Source organism: Mytilus edulis, chromosome 3 (genome assembly GCF_963676685.1).
Source record: "Mytilus edulis chromosome 3, xbMytEdul2.2, whole genome shotgun sequence".
Lineage (NCBI taxonomy): Eukaryota > Metazoa > Mollusca > Bivalvia > Mytilida > Mytilidae > Mytilus > Mytilus edulis.
The window spans coordinates 68,794,493-68,811,330 of record NC_092346.1 but is presented as its reverse complement, the minus strand read 5'-3'; the positions used below and the strand labels follow the sequence as shown (position 1 = coordinate 68,811,330).

At 33.3% G+C, this 16,838-nt stretch overlaps 1 protein-coding gene across 1 annotated transcript in view; it reads right to left on the bottom strand.

The window, feature by feature from the left end:
- The window catches only part of LOC139517258 (WD repeat and HMG-box DNA-binding protein 1-like), a 42,579-nt gene that overhangs the window by 11,109 nt on the left and 14,632 nt on the right, over window positions 1-16,838 (bottom strand). The window contains exons 9-15 of the mRNA XM_071308098.1: window positions 13,485-13,569; window positions 12,331-12,378; window positions 11,730-11,910; window positions 10,684-10,853; window positions 7,623-7,807; window positions 7,216-7,297; window positions 341-506 (exon numbers count right to left, since the gene is read on the bottom strand). Coding sequence (XP_071164199.1) covers window positions 341-506; window positions 7,216-7,297; window positions 7,623-7,807; window positions 10,684-10,853; window positions 11,730-11,910; window positions 12,331-12,378; window positions 13,485-13,569 — 917 coding nt within the window. The remainder of the gene's footprint in view (window positions 1-340; window positions 507-7,215; window positions 7,298-7,622; window positions 7,808-10,683; window positions 10,854-11,729; window positions 11,911-12,330; window positions 12,379-13,484; window positions 13,570-16,838) is intronic.

Genomic DNA, 16,838 nt, shown 5'->3' with positions numbered 1-16,838 from the left:
AATGAACCTGCCAAAGTGATGTGAAGTATTGGTCAGAGTGAACTTATTTGGGTAGGTTGTTAAACTGCAATAAATTCAACCTTGGACCAAGTTGTATGTTTGTATGTATCCTAATATTTGAGAAGTGGACTCTACATAGTCAATGAAGCATGAGACTTTATAATTAAGGTATATTGTAATATACCTAATCCTTTATGATACACCACCATTAACTGATTGGTATGAGCATGAGACTTTATACTTAAGGTATATTGTAATATACCTAATCCTTTATGATACACCACCATTAACTGATTAGTATGAGCATGAGACTTTATAATTAAGGTATATTGTAATATACCTAATCCTTTATGATACACCACCATTAACTGATTGGTATGAGCAGCGAGACATACAACAGGACCTGGTATACTAAACATCTCTTTCTGAACTCCTGCTATTGTAAACAGTCGGACATTTCTGGAATATGTTGCTACAGCAATCCAATCTTCTCCTATTGTTACTGCCTGTGTTTAAATAAATAAAATATTGCTTATACAATTTAAAACTTTCATAACCACACAGCATGAGATTGATGAGCAAATTCTTGTTCATTTTATGTTTCTGTATTAATATTGTATATGTTGTTAATTACTTTAGTTTATTTTGTTCAGTTATTTATTATTTTTATGTAATGGAGAAGACGCTTTAAGATGCAAAACTTGTGTCTGATCCTATAGTCATGGTTTTTTTTTGTGGACATTTATATATATGTAACCGTAACTATTTAGATCAGCTGCTTCAGAATTAGGATTTTGGCATAAAAAGCATACTGAATGATTTCAGACATATTTGTATATAAAGGAATCAAACAACCTTGTGATTGTGTTTTCTCTCACTGCCTTTTGAAGGTTTTAATGTTTGTTTCTCTCACTGCCTTTTGGAGGTTTTAATGTTTGTTTCTCTCACTGCCTTTTGAAGGTTTTAATGTTTGTTTTCTCTCACTGCCTTTTGAAGGTTTTAATGTTTGTTTTCTCCCACTGCCTTTTGAAGGTTTTAATGTTTGTTTCTCTCACTGCCTTTTGAAGGTTTTAATGTTTGTTTTCTCCCACTGCCTTTTGAAGGTTTTAATGTTTGTTTTCTCTCACTGCCTTTTGAAGGTTTTAATGTTTGTTTTCTCCCACTGCCTTTTGAAGGTTTTAATGTTTGTTTTCTCCCACTGCCTTTTGAAGGTTTTAATGTTTGTTTTCTCTCACTGCCTTTTGGAGGTTTTAATGTTTGTTTTCTCCCACTGCCTTTTGAAGGTTTTAATGTTTGTTTCTCCCACTGCCTTTTGAAGGTTTTAATGTTTGTTTCTCCCACTGCCTTTTGAAGGTTTTAATGTTTGTTTTCTCCCACTGCCTTTTGAAGGTTTTAATGTTTGTTTTCTCCCACTGCCTTTTGAAGGTTTTAATGTTTGTTTTCTCCCACTGCCTTTTGAAGGTTTTAATGTTTGTTTTCTCCCACTGCCTTTTGAAGGTTTTAATGTTTGTTTTCTCCCACTGCCTTTTGAAGGTTTTAATGTTTGTTTTCTCTCACTGCCTTTTGGAGGTTTTAATGTTTGTTTTCTCCCACTGCCTTTTGAAGGTTTTAATGTTTGTTTCTCTCACCGCCTTTTGAAGGTTTTAATGTTTGTTTTCTCCCACTGCCTTTTGAAGGTTTTAATGTTTGTTTTCTCCCACTGCCTTTTGAAGGTTTTAATGTTTGTTTTCTCCCACTGCCTTTTGGAGGTTTTAATGTTTGTTTTCTCCCACTGCCTTTTGGAGGTTTTAATGTTTGTTTTCTCTCACTGCCTTTTGAAGGTTTTAATGTTTGTTTTCTCTCACTGCCTTTTGAAGGTTTTAATGTTTGTTTTCTCCCACTGCCTTTTGAAGGTTTTAATGTTTGTTTTCTCTCACTGCCTTTTGAAGGTTTTAATGTTTGTTTTCTCCCACTGCCTTTTGAAGGTTTTAATGTTTGTTTTCTCCCACTGCCTTTTGAAGGTTTTAATGTTTGTTTTCTCTCACTGCCTTTTGAAGGTTTTAATGCTTGTTTCTCTCACTGCCTTTTGAAGGTTTTAATGTTTGTTTCTCTCACTGCCTTTTGAAGGTTTTAATGTTTGTTTTCTCCCACTGCCTTTTGAAGGTTTTAATGTTTGTTTTCTCTCACCGCCTTTTGAAGGTTTTAATGTTTGTTTTCTCCCACTGCCTTTTGAAGGTTTTAATGTTTGTTTTCTCCCACCGCCTTTTGAAGGTTTTAATGTTTGTTTTCTCCCACCGCCTTTTGAAGGTTTTAATGTTTGTTTCTCCCACTGCCTTTTGAAGGTTTTAATGTTTGTTTTCTCCCACTGCCTTTTGAAGGTTTTAATGTTTGTTTTCTCTCACTGCCTTTTGAAGGTTTTAATGTTTGTTTTCTCCCACTGCCTTTTGAAGGTTTTAATGTTTGTTTCTCCCACTGCCTTTTGAAGGTTTTAATGTTTGTTTTCTCTCACCGCCTTTTGAAGGTTTTAATGTTTGTTTTCTCCCACTGCCTTTTGAAGGTCTTAATGTTTGTTTCTCCCACTGCCTTTTGAAGGTTTTAATGTTTGTTTTCTCTCACTGCCTTTTGAAGGTTTTAATGCGTGTTTTCTCCCACTGCCTTTTGAAGGTCTTAATGTTTGTTTTCTCCCACTGCCTTTTGAAGGTTTTAATGTTTGCTTCTCTCACTGCCTTTTGAAGGTTTTAATGCTTGTTTTCTCTCACCGCCTTTTGAAGGTTTTAATGTTTGTTTTCTCTCACTGCCTTTTGAAGGTTTTAATGCGTGTTTTCTCCCACTGCCTTTTGAAGGTCTTAATGTTTGTTTTCTCCCACTGCCTTTTGAAGGTTTTAATGTTTGTTTCTCTCACTGCCTTTTGAAGGTTTTAATGCTTGTTTTCTCTCACTGCCTTTTGAAGGTTTTAATGTTTGTTTTCTCTCACTGCCTTTTGAAGGTTTTAATGCGTGTTTTCTCTCACTGCCTTTTGAAGGTTTTAATGTTTGTTTTCTCTCACCGCCTTTTGAAGGTTTTAATGTTTGTTTTCTCCCACTGCCTTTTGAAGGTTTTAATGTTTGTTTCTCTCACTGCCTTTTGAAGGTTTTAATGTTTGTTTCTCTCACTGCCTTTTGAAGGTTTTAATGTTTGTTTTCTCCCACTGCCTTTTGAAGTTTTCAAAATGTTTGTTTTCTCTCACTGCCTTTTGAAGGTTTTAATGTTTGTTTTCTCTCACTGCCTTTTGAAGGTTTTAATGTTTGTTTTCTCCCACTGCCTTTTGAAGGTTTTAATGTTTGTTTTCTCTCACTGCCTTTTGAAGGTTTTAATGCGTGTTTTCTCCCACTGCCTTTTGAAGGTTTTAATGTTTGTTTTCTCCCACCGCCTTTTGAAGGTTTTAATGTTTGTTTTCTCTCACCGCCTTTTGAAGGTTTTAATGTTTGTTTTCTCTCACTGCCTTTTGAAGGTTTTAATGTTTGTTTCTCTCACTGCCTTTTGAAGGTTTTAATGTTTGTTTCTCTCACTGCCTTTTGAAGGTTTTAATGCTTGTTTCTCTCACTGCCTTTTGAAGGTTTTAATGTTTGTTTCTCTCACTGCCTTTTGAAGGTTTTAATGTTTGTTTCTCTCACTGCCTTTTGAAGGTTTTAATGTTTGTTTTCTCCCACTGCCTTTTGGAGGTTTTAATGTTTGTTTTCTCCCACTGCCTTTTGAAGGTTTTAATGTTTGTTTTCTCCCACTGCCTTTTGAAGGTTTTAATGTTTGTTTTCTCTCACTGCCTTTTGAAGGTTTTAATGTTTGTTTTCTCCCACTGCCTTTTGAAGGTTTTAATGTTTGTTTTCTCCCACTGCCTTTTGAAGGTTTTAATGTTTGTTTTCTCTCACTGCCTTTTGAAGGTTTTAATGTTTGTTTTCTCTCACTGCCTTTTGAAGGTTTTAATGCTTGTTTCTCTCACTGCCTTTTGAAGGTTTTAATGTTTGTTTCTCTCACTGCCTTTTGAAGGTTTTAATGTTTGTTTCTCTCACTGCCTTTTGAAGGTTTTAATGCTTGTTTCTCTCACTGCCTTTTGAAGGTTTTAATGTTTGTTTTCTCCCACTGCCTTTTGGAGGTTTTAATGTTTGTTTTCTCCCACTGCCTTTTGAAGGTTTTAATGTTTGTTTTCTCCCACTGCCTTTTGAAGGTTTTAATGTTTGTTTTCTCTCACTGCCTTTTGAAGGTTTTAATGTTTGTTTTCTCCCACTGCCTTTTGAAGGTTTTAATGTTTGTTTTCTCCCACTGCCTTTTGAAGGTTTTAATGTTTGTTTTCTCTCACTGCCTTTTGAAGGTTTTAATGCTTGTTTCTCTCACTGCCTTTTGAAGGTTTTAATGTTTGTTTCTCTCACTGCCTTTTGAAGGTTTTAATGTTTGTTTTCTCCCACTGCCTTTTAAAGGTTTTAATGTTTGTTTTCTCTCACTGCCTTTTGAAGGTTTTAAGGTTTGTTTCACTGCCTTTTGAAGGTTTTAATGTTTGTTTCTCTCACTGCCTTTTGAAGGTTTTAATGTTTGTTTCTCTCACTGCCTTTTGAAGGTTTTAATGCTTGTTTTCTCTCACTGCCTTTTGAAGGTTTTAATGTTTGTTTTCTCTCACTGCCTTTTGAAGGTTTTAATGTTTGTTTTCTCCCACCGCCTTTTGAAGGTTTAATGTTTGTTTTCTCCCACTGCCTTTTGAAGGTTTTAATGTTTGTTTCTCTCACCGCCTTTTGAAGGTTTTAATGTTTGTTTTCTCCCACTGCCTTTTGAAGGTTTTAATGCTTGTTTCTCTCACTGCCTTTTGAAGGTTTTAATGTTTGTTTCTCTCACTGCCTTTTGAAGGTTTTAATGTTTGTTTCTCTCACTGCCTTTTGAAGGTTTTAATGCTTGTTTCTCTCACTGCCTTTTGAAGGTTTTAATGTTTGTTTTCTCCCACTGCCTTTTGAAGGTTTTAATGTTTGTTTCTCCCACTGCCTTTTGAAGGTTTTAATGTTTGTTTTCTCCCACTGCCTTTTGAAGGTTTTAATGTTTGTTTTCTCCCACTGCCTTTTGAAGGTTTTAATGTTTGTTTTCTCTCACCGCCTTTTGGAGGTTTTAATGTTTGTTTTCTCTCACCGCCTTTTGAAGGTTTTAATGTTTGTTTCTCTCACTGCCTTTTGAAGGTTTTAATGCTTGTTTCTCTCACTGCCTTTTGAAGGTTTTAATGTTTGTTTCTCTCACTGCCTTTTGAAGGTTTTAATGTTTGTTTTCTCCCACTGCCTTTTGAAGGTTTTAATGTTTGTTTCTCTCACTGCCTTTTGAAGGTTTTAATGTTTGTTTTCTCCCACTGCCTTTTGGAGGTTTTAATGTTTGTTTTCTCTCACTGCCTTTTGAAGGTTTTAATGCTTGTTTCTCTCACTGCCTTTTGAAGGTTTTAATGTTTGTTTCTCTCACTGCCTTTTGAAGGTTTTAATGTTTGTTTCTCTCACCGCCTTTTGAAGGTTTTAAGGTTTGTTTCACTGCCTTTTGAAGGTTTTAATGTTTGTTTTCTCCCACTGCCTTTTGAAGGTTTTAATGTTTGTTTTCTCTCACCGCCTTTTGAAGGTTTTAATGTTTGTTTCTCTCACTGCCTTTTGAAGGTTTTAATGCTTGTTTCTCTCACTGCCTTTTGAAGGTTTTAATGTTTGTTTCTCTCACTGCCTTTTGAAGGTTTTAATGTTTGTTTTCTCCCACTGCCTTTTGAAGGTTTTAATGTTTGTTTCTCTCACTGCCTTTTGAAGGTTTTAATGTTTGTTTTCTCCCACTGCCTTTTGGAGGTTTTAATGTTTGTTTTCTCTCACTGCCTTTTGAAGGTTTTAATGCTTGTTTCTCTCACTGCCTTTTGAAGGTTTTAATGTTTGTTTCTCTCACTGCCTTTTGAAGGTTTTAATGTTTGTTTTCTCCCACTGCCTTTTGAAGGTTTTAATGTTTGTTTTCTCCCACTGCCTTTTGAAGGTTTTAATGTTTGTTTTCTCTCACTGCCTTTTGAAGGTTTTAATGTTTGTTTTCTCCCACTGCCTTTTGAAGGTTTTAATGTTTGTTTTCTCCCACTGCCTTTTGAAGGTTTTAATGTTTGTTTTCTCTCACTGCCTTTTGAAGGTTTTAATGCTTGTTTCTCTCACTGCCTTTTGAAGGTTTTAATGTTTGTTTTCTCCCACTGCCTTTTGGAGGTTTTAATGTTTGTTTCTCTCACTGCCTTTTGAAGGTTTTAATGTTTGTTTTCTCCCACTGCCTTTTGAAGGTTTTAATGTTTGTTTCTCTCACCGCCTTTTGAAGGTTTTAATGTTTGTTTTCTCCCACTGCCTTTTAAAGGTTTTAATGTTTGTTTTCTCTCACTGCCTTTTGAAGGTTTTAAGGTTTGTTTCACTGCCTTTTGAAGGTTTTAATGTTTGTTTTCTCCCACCGCCTTTTGAAGGTTTTAATGTTTGTTTTCTCTCACTGCCTTTTGAAGGTTTTAATGTTTGTTTTCTCCCACTGCCTTTTAAAGGTTTTAATGTTTGTTTTCTCTCACTGCCTTTTGAAGGTTTTAATGTTTGTTTTCTCCCACTGCCTTTTGGAGGTTTTAATGTTTGTTTCTCTCACCGCCTTTTGAAGGTTTTAATGTTTGTTTTCTCCCACTGCCTTTTAAAGGTTTTAATGTTTGTTTTCTCTCACTGCCTTTTGAAGGTTTTAATGTTTGTTTTCTCTCACTGCCTTTTGAAGGTTTTAATGCTTGTTTCTCCCACTGCCTTTTGAAGGTTTTAATGCTTGTTTCTCCCACTGCCTTTTGAAGGTTTTAAGGTTTGTTTCACTGCCTTTTGAAGGTTTTAATGTTTGTTTCTCTCACTGCCTTTTGAAGGTTTTAATTTTTGTTTCTATCACAATCTCAATAATCCAATAACTCAAAAGCATATAAATTCAATTATCTGTTTTCACTTTGTTCATTTTATTTTTCACCGGGTAGTTTTAATTTTGTTTAATATGCATCAGTCAGTATCTTGTTTTGAAGGGAACTGTCTAGTAAATCACTGCAATAACATTGAATCAAACTTAAAATCTTACTGTTTTTGAAGGTGCCACTATAATTAAAACAATTGAATGCTTTTAATAGGCTGTTCAACCAAAACTCAACAAAATTCAGTTTTAAAGCTTCAAGTCAGTTTGAACATCTATAGTTCAGAAAAAAAACATTGTTTATTATTCACCCACCTGTATATCTTCATTATCTGGCATTTGTATTGACCATTCTTTACAGCTATCCCAGGAACCAAAATGTAAACATGTAAGTTTGCTGGAAAACAATATATAACATTTTAAAAATCTACTTTTCTTAGTGCTTTCAGTATTGTGTTGTAATGAAGGTAGCCAGCCCTATTTAGCACCCAGAAATTATAAAAAATAACCTCCATATAAACAGTTGGGAGTCTTGCATTTTCAATCTTGTTTCTTTCTCTTACATTTTGTTTAAAATAAAATTCTTTTGGGTTTAATAGATTGTGCAAAGTTTCACAGGGAAAAAAATAGATTGTGTTACATGAGTGTTTTGTTGGAAAACACAAATATTGATTGCTATCTCCATGATGAAAATCATCTCTTTTTATGATTGATTAACATACCTTGGATTGTCTACATCACTTTCACTGGCTAGAACCACAGCTTCTGATGACATATCAGCAATGGTATAATTACTGGTATTTGTCACATGCATGGCATGATGTATTGCTGTATCATGAAACTCAATGTCAATAGAATTCTCTTCATCTGTATTGTACTGTTTTATAACACCAATAAAATTCCATATCTAAAAAGATATATGGGTCATTATAAGAAAAAAGTGCAAATTTCGACGAGGTAATATTTTGAAAAACGATGTATTTGTTTAAAACATTTGAATGTGTCCCTCTATTCTATAGTATGGTAGCAACGATATTCAGAAAAATGCAATGGAGAAAATGAAGAGTTCCTTCAATTTTAACAATTTTAGGTCATCATTTGATAGAAATGTGTCAATGGTGTTACCAATTTAGGTACTAAATATTATTGTTAAACAACTGTTCCAATTTGTTGTTTAGGTTTAAATTACGACTTATTGACATTATTCATATAGCTGTGCATTTTATTCAAACATAAATTTCAGAATACATTGTCGTAAAAAAGTTGGATATCCTAATTATGGCCGTTGTAAATACTAAAAAATACATTTCAACTGAATTTATGTAAAATGTATAAGATTAAATGATAATAATATACCTAATCCTTCGTATACGACCTAAAAACACTTTCATTTTATATGAATAGAAATAAAAAAATGTCGCATTTTTATATAGTAACACCACTGACCCCTCAGTAACTCCAATGACACAAAAGTATCACCATTGACATCACATTTCAAATTTTACTTTTATTAAGTACTGAACACAAAGCCAAGAACATCGAGCAAAAGAAAAAGATGAAAAAATACTTCTTAGGCTAAAAAATCTAAATTATATAACATAACATCCATTACTAAAAATGTCAATATTTTACTAAATAGTGTCATTGGTGTTACCAGCATACATCAGTTTGTGAAAACTTTGTATATTTAATACATGATATTGTTAAAACATTGTTAAATAAGTATTGTTTTTCATAAATAATATGATGTTTCGCTTGTTAAACATGAAAGAAACACAAAACACTGCTGATTGTCATGATATATTAAGTGGTGTTATTTTATCAAAATGGTCTCCCCATTGACAGTAACACCAATGATTTAAGGTGTATTTTAAGATTCAGTTACGAAAAAAGTGCTCCATTCCCCTATTCTATATGTTGTTACTGGTGCATGTTTCTATAATCAATATATTGCATAATTCAAAGTTAAGGAAATGTTTTCAAAAAATAATGATATAGCTTTTACTTACTTTTAAGATTTTTTCACTAAATTTTCAACAAAATTGTTTGTTTTCTTTTTCATAACATGCTTCCAGGTAACATTGCTAAAGGGAGAAACTATTGTAAATGACCAAATCTTGCGAAAGATAACTCTCATTCTACTAATTTGTCCTTTGGTTACACCATTGACTTAAAAAATGTAACATTTCCTTTTGATGAAAATTTTTGTGGACATAAACATGTTGGTAGTCTCACATATCAAAAATCAGCTCAAAATCTGGAGGCGTATAGAAAAATGTCCATATAACTGTGATTTTCAACAATTTTAAAAGTTGTAAATCCTTAATTTTGGCAAAAATTAGCGGAGCGGAACGAAACTTAATCTTGATCTGTAACTCATTATGAGTAACTCACATACTAAAAATCAGCCCAATATGAAAGCATTTAGAAAAAAAGTCTGTATAACTGATTTTCAACAATTTTCAAAGTTGTAAATCCTTTATTTTGGCAAAAATTAGCGGAGCGGAATGAAACTTAATCTTGATCTGTAACTCATCATGAGTAACTCACATACAAAAAATCAGCCCAATATATGAAAGCATTTAGAAAAAAAGTCTGTATAACTGTGATTTTCCACATATTGACAGTGTCCATAGACCGTAATTTTGGCAAAAATTAGCCGAGCGGAACAAAACTTGAACTTGATCTGAAACTCATCTTGGTTAACTTACATGCCAAAAATCATCCCAATATCTGAAAGCATTTAGAAAAAAACTCTGTATTACTTTTTTCAACAACTTATCAAAGTCCAAAGCCCGTAATTTCGGCAAATATAAGCGGGACGAAACGAAACTTAAACTTGATCTGTAACTCAGGAAGGTTAACTCACATGCAAAAAATCAGCCCAATATCTGAAGGCGTTTAGAAAAAAACTCTGTATAATGGTTTGTTGAGGAATGACGGAATTACGGACAAGGGTAAAACTATATGGCACCAACAACTTTGTTGCGGGGCCATAAAAATAACAGTTAATTCTCCAAGGGTTTAAGAAAACATTAAGGATGTTTTTATAACATTTCATACTATAAACTGTATATTGTGTATCACAAAACATTCATATCTAACATATGCAAGTGTTATTTGATATATTTTAATGTCTGTGACTTAAAAAGACCCACTAACATAGTTTTGCATGTTTTTTTGATAATGACCCATATAAGATATAAAACAAGGATTCTTGCACTTTTCTATTTTTATAGTTTGGACACAGTTTTTAAATTTACAATGATTTGTTGAACTTATTCAATAATCATCTTATGGAAGTCAAGAGAGTGAGAAACGGACAAATAAGGGGACTTTTGCATCACTTTATACCCTCCTAATTTGAGGTAAGGATATGAAAATTATAGAATTGAAGTTGGTTGACAAGTGACAGTAATAGCCTTCAGCAGTTGACAATGTTTTCCTCGGGGGTAACAATCTGCTCTATCACCCTCTCAGCTATGTGTTATTTATATATTGTCAAGATGTTGTCAATGACATCTCATCAAAATAAATTGTGAATGCATAGAAAAAGATGTAGTTCCTTACCTTTTTTTTAATATCATTTCCTTAAAAAGCCAATTGTCAATGTAACAGAAAGAATAACTTAAGAATTCAAATATTTAAAAATTATTCAACTTATGACCAAACAACACTGTTAATAAACTTATGTGTTACATGCTTTGTGAATAAATGTGTTCTTCACTCACTTGCTGAACATTTTTCTATTTTTGAATTCTCAATTAGCTTTTCTATAAATACCATGTATCTGCTTGAGAGATGAACTGGTGTTGAGCCTGACTGAAATGATCCTTGCATTGGAGTGGGTTTAAAGCCTTCCACATGTACAATAGGTTTAGGTAGTGTTAATGGTTCTGAAATTGCACTGGAAGCATCATCATCATCTGAACCCGCCTTTCTTGAATCTTCATCTGTCAAAAAAAGGAAAACATGTTGGTGTGCTGTTTTTTTTTTTAATCAGGAGTGCAGAACATGTTTATGAGATGTCAATAGAGAATATCTCCATATGAAATGATTGGATTTGTATTTCAGGTAATCTATCAAAAGGTCATTTATCATATGTTGTTAGACAATGACAATACCCTTTAAAAATCAAGTAATAAAAGGTGTTTTAAAGTCATTGAACAATCAAAATGAGATAAAGGACACTTGGCATATGCCAAATAGAAACCATATATGACTAGATACCAAATGTGAATTAACCACCTTTAACTTAAGATATATGAAGCTTTTTTTAATTTTGAGTTTATATTCACCCCTGAAAGGCAAAATAGGCTAAGTATATACCATCTAGATCAGGAAGTGGTCTAGCTTTAGATATTGGTGTATCTACATACCATCTAGATCAGGAAGTGGTCTAGCTTTAGATATTGGTGTATCTACATACCATCTAAATCAGGAAGTGGTCTAGCTTTAGATATTGGTGTATCTACATACCATCTAAATCAGGAAGTGGTCTAGCTTTAGATATTGGTGTATCTACATACCATCTAGATCAGGAAGTGGTCTAGCTTTAGATATTGGTGTATCTACATACCATCTAAATCAGGAAGTGGTCTAGCTTTAGATATTGGTGTATCTACATACCATCTAAATCAGGAAGTGGTCTTGCTTTAGATATAGGTGTATCTACATACCATCTAGATCAGGAAGTGGTCTAGCTTTAGATATTGGTGTATCTACATACCATCTAGATTGGGAAGTGGTCTAGCTTTAGATATTAGTGTATCTACATACCATCTAGATTGGGAAGTGGTCTAGCTTTAGATATTGGTGTATCTACATACCATCTAAATCAGGAAGTGGTCTGGCTTTAGATATAGGTGTATCTACATCACTGTCATTGTCTTCATCCATTGGCTGGTCATTATCATCTGCTAACTTTTCATTGGTTGCTTGAATGAGAAAGTCATCATCTTCGTCTTCAAATATTCCCATGGTTTCTTTTGCTCTTGTTTCGGACTTGGTCTAGTAGTTTTTGAAAAAACAATAAACAAAATTTTATAGCAACTGGTTTGATAGATAAAAGTACCATGATGGTCATCTGGCATTGTGAACTAAAATAAATAGGCATTCTAAAAATAACTTTTCTATTTGATAATTCAAAAACAGGATCTTAAATACATATCCAAGGACCATGTATTACTTATCTTTAAATTTTGCATAAAATTTCATAATTCATATTTTTATTGTGGCCTATAATTGCTTACTAACACTTCATTTTAAATCTGGTGGATAGTTGTCACACTGCAATCATGCCACAAGTCATTTTTAAACAAAATACATCTTTCTATTGCTTACAGTATCTAAAAACAGAACAAAACACATTGACTGATAAAACATGAACATTAATTGTTTATTAGAATGAAGAAATATGAGAAAACTAACCTTCCCTGTACTGTCCAGTGTCAAATCTTCTAGCATTCCAAGCTGACCCTAAAATATAAACCCATGAATTTCATTATGTACTCCACAGACATACCCTAAAAATAAGAACTAGCCATCATGAATAGTCTACTCTCATTATAGATTTGATTTTCTGTGTTTTAATGCCACTTTTAAGCACTGCTTTTGGCTTTTTCGTGAAGGCCAGTTTTTATTGATGGAGGAAGCAGGAGTTTGGGGAGAAAAACACATACCTTTGATAGAATAACTGACAATCCTAGTCAATTAGGATTGGAGTAGAGTGTACCCGCATGAGAGGTATCCGATCTCACACCTCAGTGTTGACTGGCAAGTGATTACAGTAGTAACAACTTAGACCACTCGGCCACTGAGGCCCCTCATGATTACAGCAGAAGCGTGTCAAAATAATAAACATATCCTTTTGCTTTAGGAAAACAGAAACAGTAAAGTGGCAACAAGTTTAGTGCTTAATTAGGCATATTTTGATCAAAGTGAGTCCATGCAACTTCAGCCAGAAATTTGCCATCGATAAAAACTAAATGGGATATGTAAATTGTCCACTTTGTTTCAATTTCCCACCTTCAAACTGGTCAAAGAAGGAGAACTGTAACTGAGTTGGACTTGTTTTACTTGATAAAGCTATAATTTAAAAATAAAAATGAAATATATAAAAAATTAATAACAGGTTATCTATAAATAATTTGCATTTCTATAACATCAATAGCTTAATATCAAAGCATCACCTGATTTGACTGGTGGAATTGGAAACTATGATTACAATGTAAATGAACCTTGTGTCCTTAATACTTTGTGAGTGCAGTAAATTTGTTTTTCAATTTTTCAGGTAAAATGTTCTAGTTTTTATTTTTATGGTTTCATGACTTTTCTCTAGAGCTTGTTATTCAGTTGGATGCTTGCTCATTATTGAAGGTCAAGTGATGACATCTGGAAATTTATTTATATATTTTTGTTGTTGGATGGCTGTATCAGACATTTACCTATCATCTTCTTTGATTCAATGTTATCTAATTCAGTTAAGCAACCAAATAACTATAAAATACATTTAAATGTTACTTGAAAGGTTTAAAATAGCATTTTCAAAAACAACAATAAATAGTAAAACTCCTTTTCTGTACCTCCATGTCACAGAATGCTATCTCTGGTTTACCATTTGGATTCCAAGCCAAAGCTGTAATAGTAAAGCCATTATCATGTTTGAACCTGAAAAATATAACAATGTATGTGGAAGATAACTCGCAGATATTTTTGAAACACGTGAATATGTGAGCTACTGCTCACTAATGAAACCCTGCCCCGCTATTAATATAAGGTAAATAGGGAGTTGCTGAGTGATGAAATGGAAAACATATCACACAGTAAAGCTGACTCATAAAACACTTAAATAAAATTTCAAAATTCTTGTAATGTAATTCCTTGGTAAAGATACCACAAAAAATGTTCATGGGCGGGACAGATTGACAGACTGACAGATGTTAAACAGTAAAACCCTCACTTTTTTAAATCAGATTTTAAGTTATATTCCTACAACCCCTATGGATCCTATATTAAACATCTAGCTTATATATATAATATTGACTAGATGTTTGTTGGTCAGTTGTGTCTTTAGGGTTGCTGTTTTATTGAATTATACCCAACATCTTCTATCACTTTTGTCCACCTTGATACGAAATAACAGCTTGTCATCTGATAGCTATAAAATCTATGACACAAATAAGAAGTTTTTCAGACAAGTACAGATTTCGATATAAATCAGAAATATCATTACTGTATCTGTAAAATTGACACAGTCACACACTGTCAGCAGCAACTTTTCAAAAACAGTACTGTTATTTCTATTCTCATACATTTAAAAATGAGCTCTATGGTAGTTTGAGTTCAATCATATTAAACATCTTGAGACTCAGACACTCAATCAGTTAAAGGTTACAACTTGTTTATCAGGAATGTATATATGGGCTTCCATTGATGCATATACAGCTTTTTCAATTCTTTTTTCTATACAGTCCGCCAAAAGTTAAGCACCACTGAAATATAACTGGCAATATTTTTTTTAACTATTGCGAAAAAAATATTAATGTTTGGTGTTATGAATTGCCTTTAACATACACTAAGAAAATTCATTACGACCAAAAAGATTGAACTCCAATAAAGCAGTCAAGCAACTTTTTATTATAGGACATCTGCACGTTTACATATACACTGTTTCTCCAGGTGGTCATGTTAGTGTACTAACATTAGTCCGTCGACTTCATAAGGGCGACCAAGAGACATGCCCTACAAGGCAGGCACTGTGTGTGCAATCAGGTTTCAATGGGATAATGTCTATCTATGCTTGAACATGAGAAGATGGCAAAACACTCATTGGTCAGATGAGAGTCAGTAACTGTTACAACCAGTAGACCCCATAATACGAATTTGGCGGGAAAATAAAACGGCTTATGACCAAAACAACATTTGCCCAATGACTGCATTCGGTGCTGGTGTTAATACAGTACACGGTTGCCTCTTATACCATTGTAAGCTGGGTATGCATATTCTGCAGGGTAACATAAACGGACAAACATACAGAGATTTGGTGCCTAGAAACATTGTAGTCCCTCATTTTGATAATCCCCCACTTGCTTCAACATGGTCAAGACCCTTGTACATGGACGACAACGCTAGACCACACAGGGCAAGGGTTGTAACCGAGTCCAAAGAGCAAAAAGCCATTTACACTATCTTCTGGCCTTCGATAGGGTTTATGTATGGAGACCTGGAAGGCCAAAAGATAGTGTAAATGGCTTTTTGCTCTTTGGACTCGGTTACATTCCTTGCCCTGTGTTGTCAATTTAAAAGTGGCAGTTGTTGATGAATGGAATAGATTTCCTCAACTAAAGTTCTGAAGGCATGGACCGAGTACGAGAGGTCGTGTAATGGAACTGTACCGGAAGATAGGTTGTTACACATGCTATTGACTCAAATATTGACATTAAATTTGCAGAACATACCAAAGATAATTTGTAGAAATTTTTAATGATATTGGGCGATTAATTGTTGTAAAAAAATAAAATCACAGTGAAACTTAATTCCGTTTCTGATTTGTGTAATTTACACCATTTCTATGAACACAAAACCTGAATGCGTAGAACCTTCATAAGAGACCAAAATTATATTTGGGTTTGTTTATGGTATATGTTAGCAAAATTGCTACATGAATGTTTTCTTTTTTTTCGAGGAATAATTGATTTTTTAAATTGGAATAAAAATAGGTGGTGCTTAACTTTTGGCAGACTGTATATATATATGGGCGTTTTTCAATAAAAGCGTAAATTTCAGACCTAACAAAAATGGAAAATCAACTTGTCTAAAATTTAATTTCAAGAGTTATTTTGAATACCTCTATAACAGACGTGTTTGTAAACAAAGAGTGCAATCTTAAATATTCTTTAAAATGATATTATTTTCATAATTTGTGCAATGTTTCGTAGTGGACTTTTGTCCCCTACGAAACTTCTTCTAAACACACATTTTTTTTGCAATTTTAAATGTTTCCTATAGACATTCCAGTTTGTTTACTTTAAATACTAGAAAAATATCATTTTTTTCTGAATTGGAAAACCATTTTTATCGATAAAGATTAGACAGTACTTCACATATGAAAGTTCAACTCATGTTACGTAGTGGACATTTTGAGCGTTTCGTAGTGGACAAAGCCGTTTCGTAGTGGACAAAGCCGTTTCGTAGTGGACAAAGCCGTTTCGTAGTGGACAAAAAGTTTCGTAGTTGACATCAACCCTATCATATGTTAATAAAAACATAATAAAAATTACATGAAACTAACCCTTGTTATTTGTTTTGCACGAATATAATTGAAAAAAGATTAAAAAAAGACAGCATGGTAGTGGTAGTGTCCACTACGAAACGTTTTTCTCCCATACTTGTTTCGTAGGGGACCGTTTCGTAAGGGACGTATTCGCATGTTTTATTTTTTTCCCCACAATCCCTATATTGCAATAGTAACAAGACTGATTATATTCATCTAAGCATTTATCAAGCTGTACAATGATATTTTTTTCATAATTTTAAAACCAGATACTGAAGGAGATTTGACCCGTTTCGTAGTGGACATTATCAAAAATACGGTATCACTCTGGTCCATTTGATATGCTCAATTTTTCTTACCAACAATTTAATTGCCGTTATAAAAGCATCACTTCTTTTGTTCTAATGTTTATATCTCTTGCTAACAAAAATTACATTGATTTTATAAAACTGTTTATTGGCAAATTTTAATGACTTCGTTTCGTAGTGGACATTTTGTGAGGGACACACCTCCTGAAATTAAAAAACCTATATTGAAAGCTGTTTATTAAAATATATGTTGGCTCTGAACATACTTTTGAAATATTAAAAAACTTATGTAAAGTAAAAAAAAAATTTATTTCTTCATTTGTTTACAATATTTTAGAGTATGAATGTTGAACAGG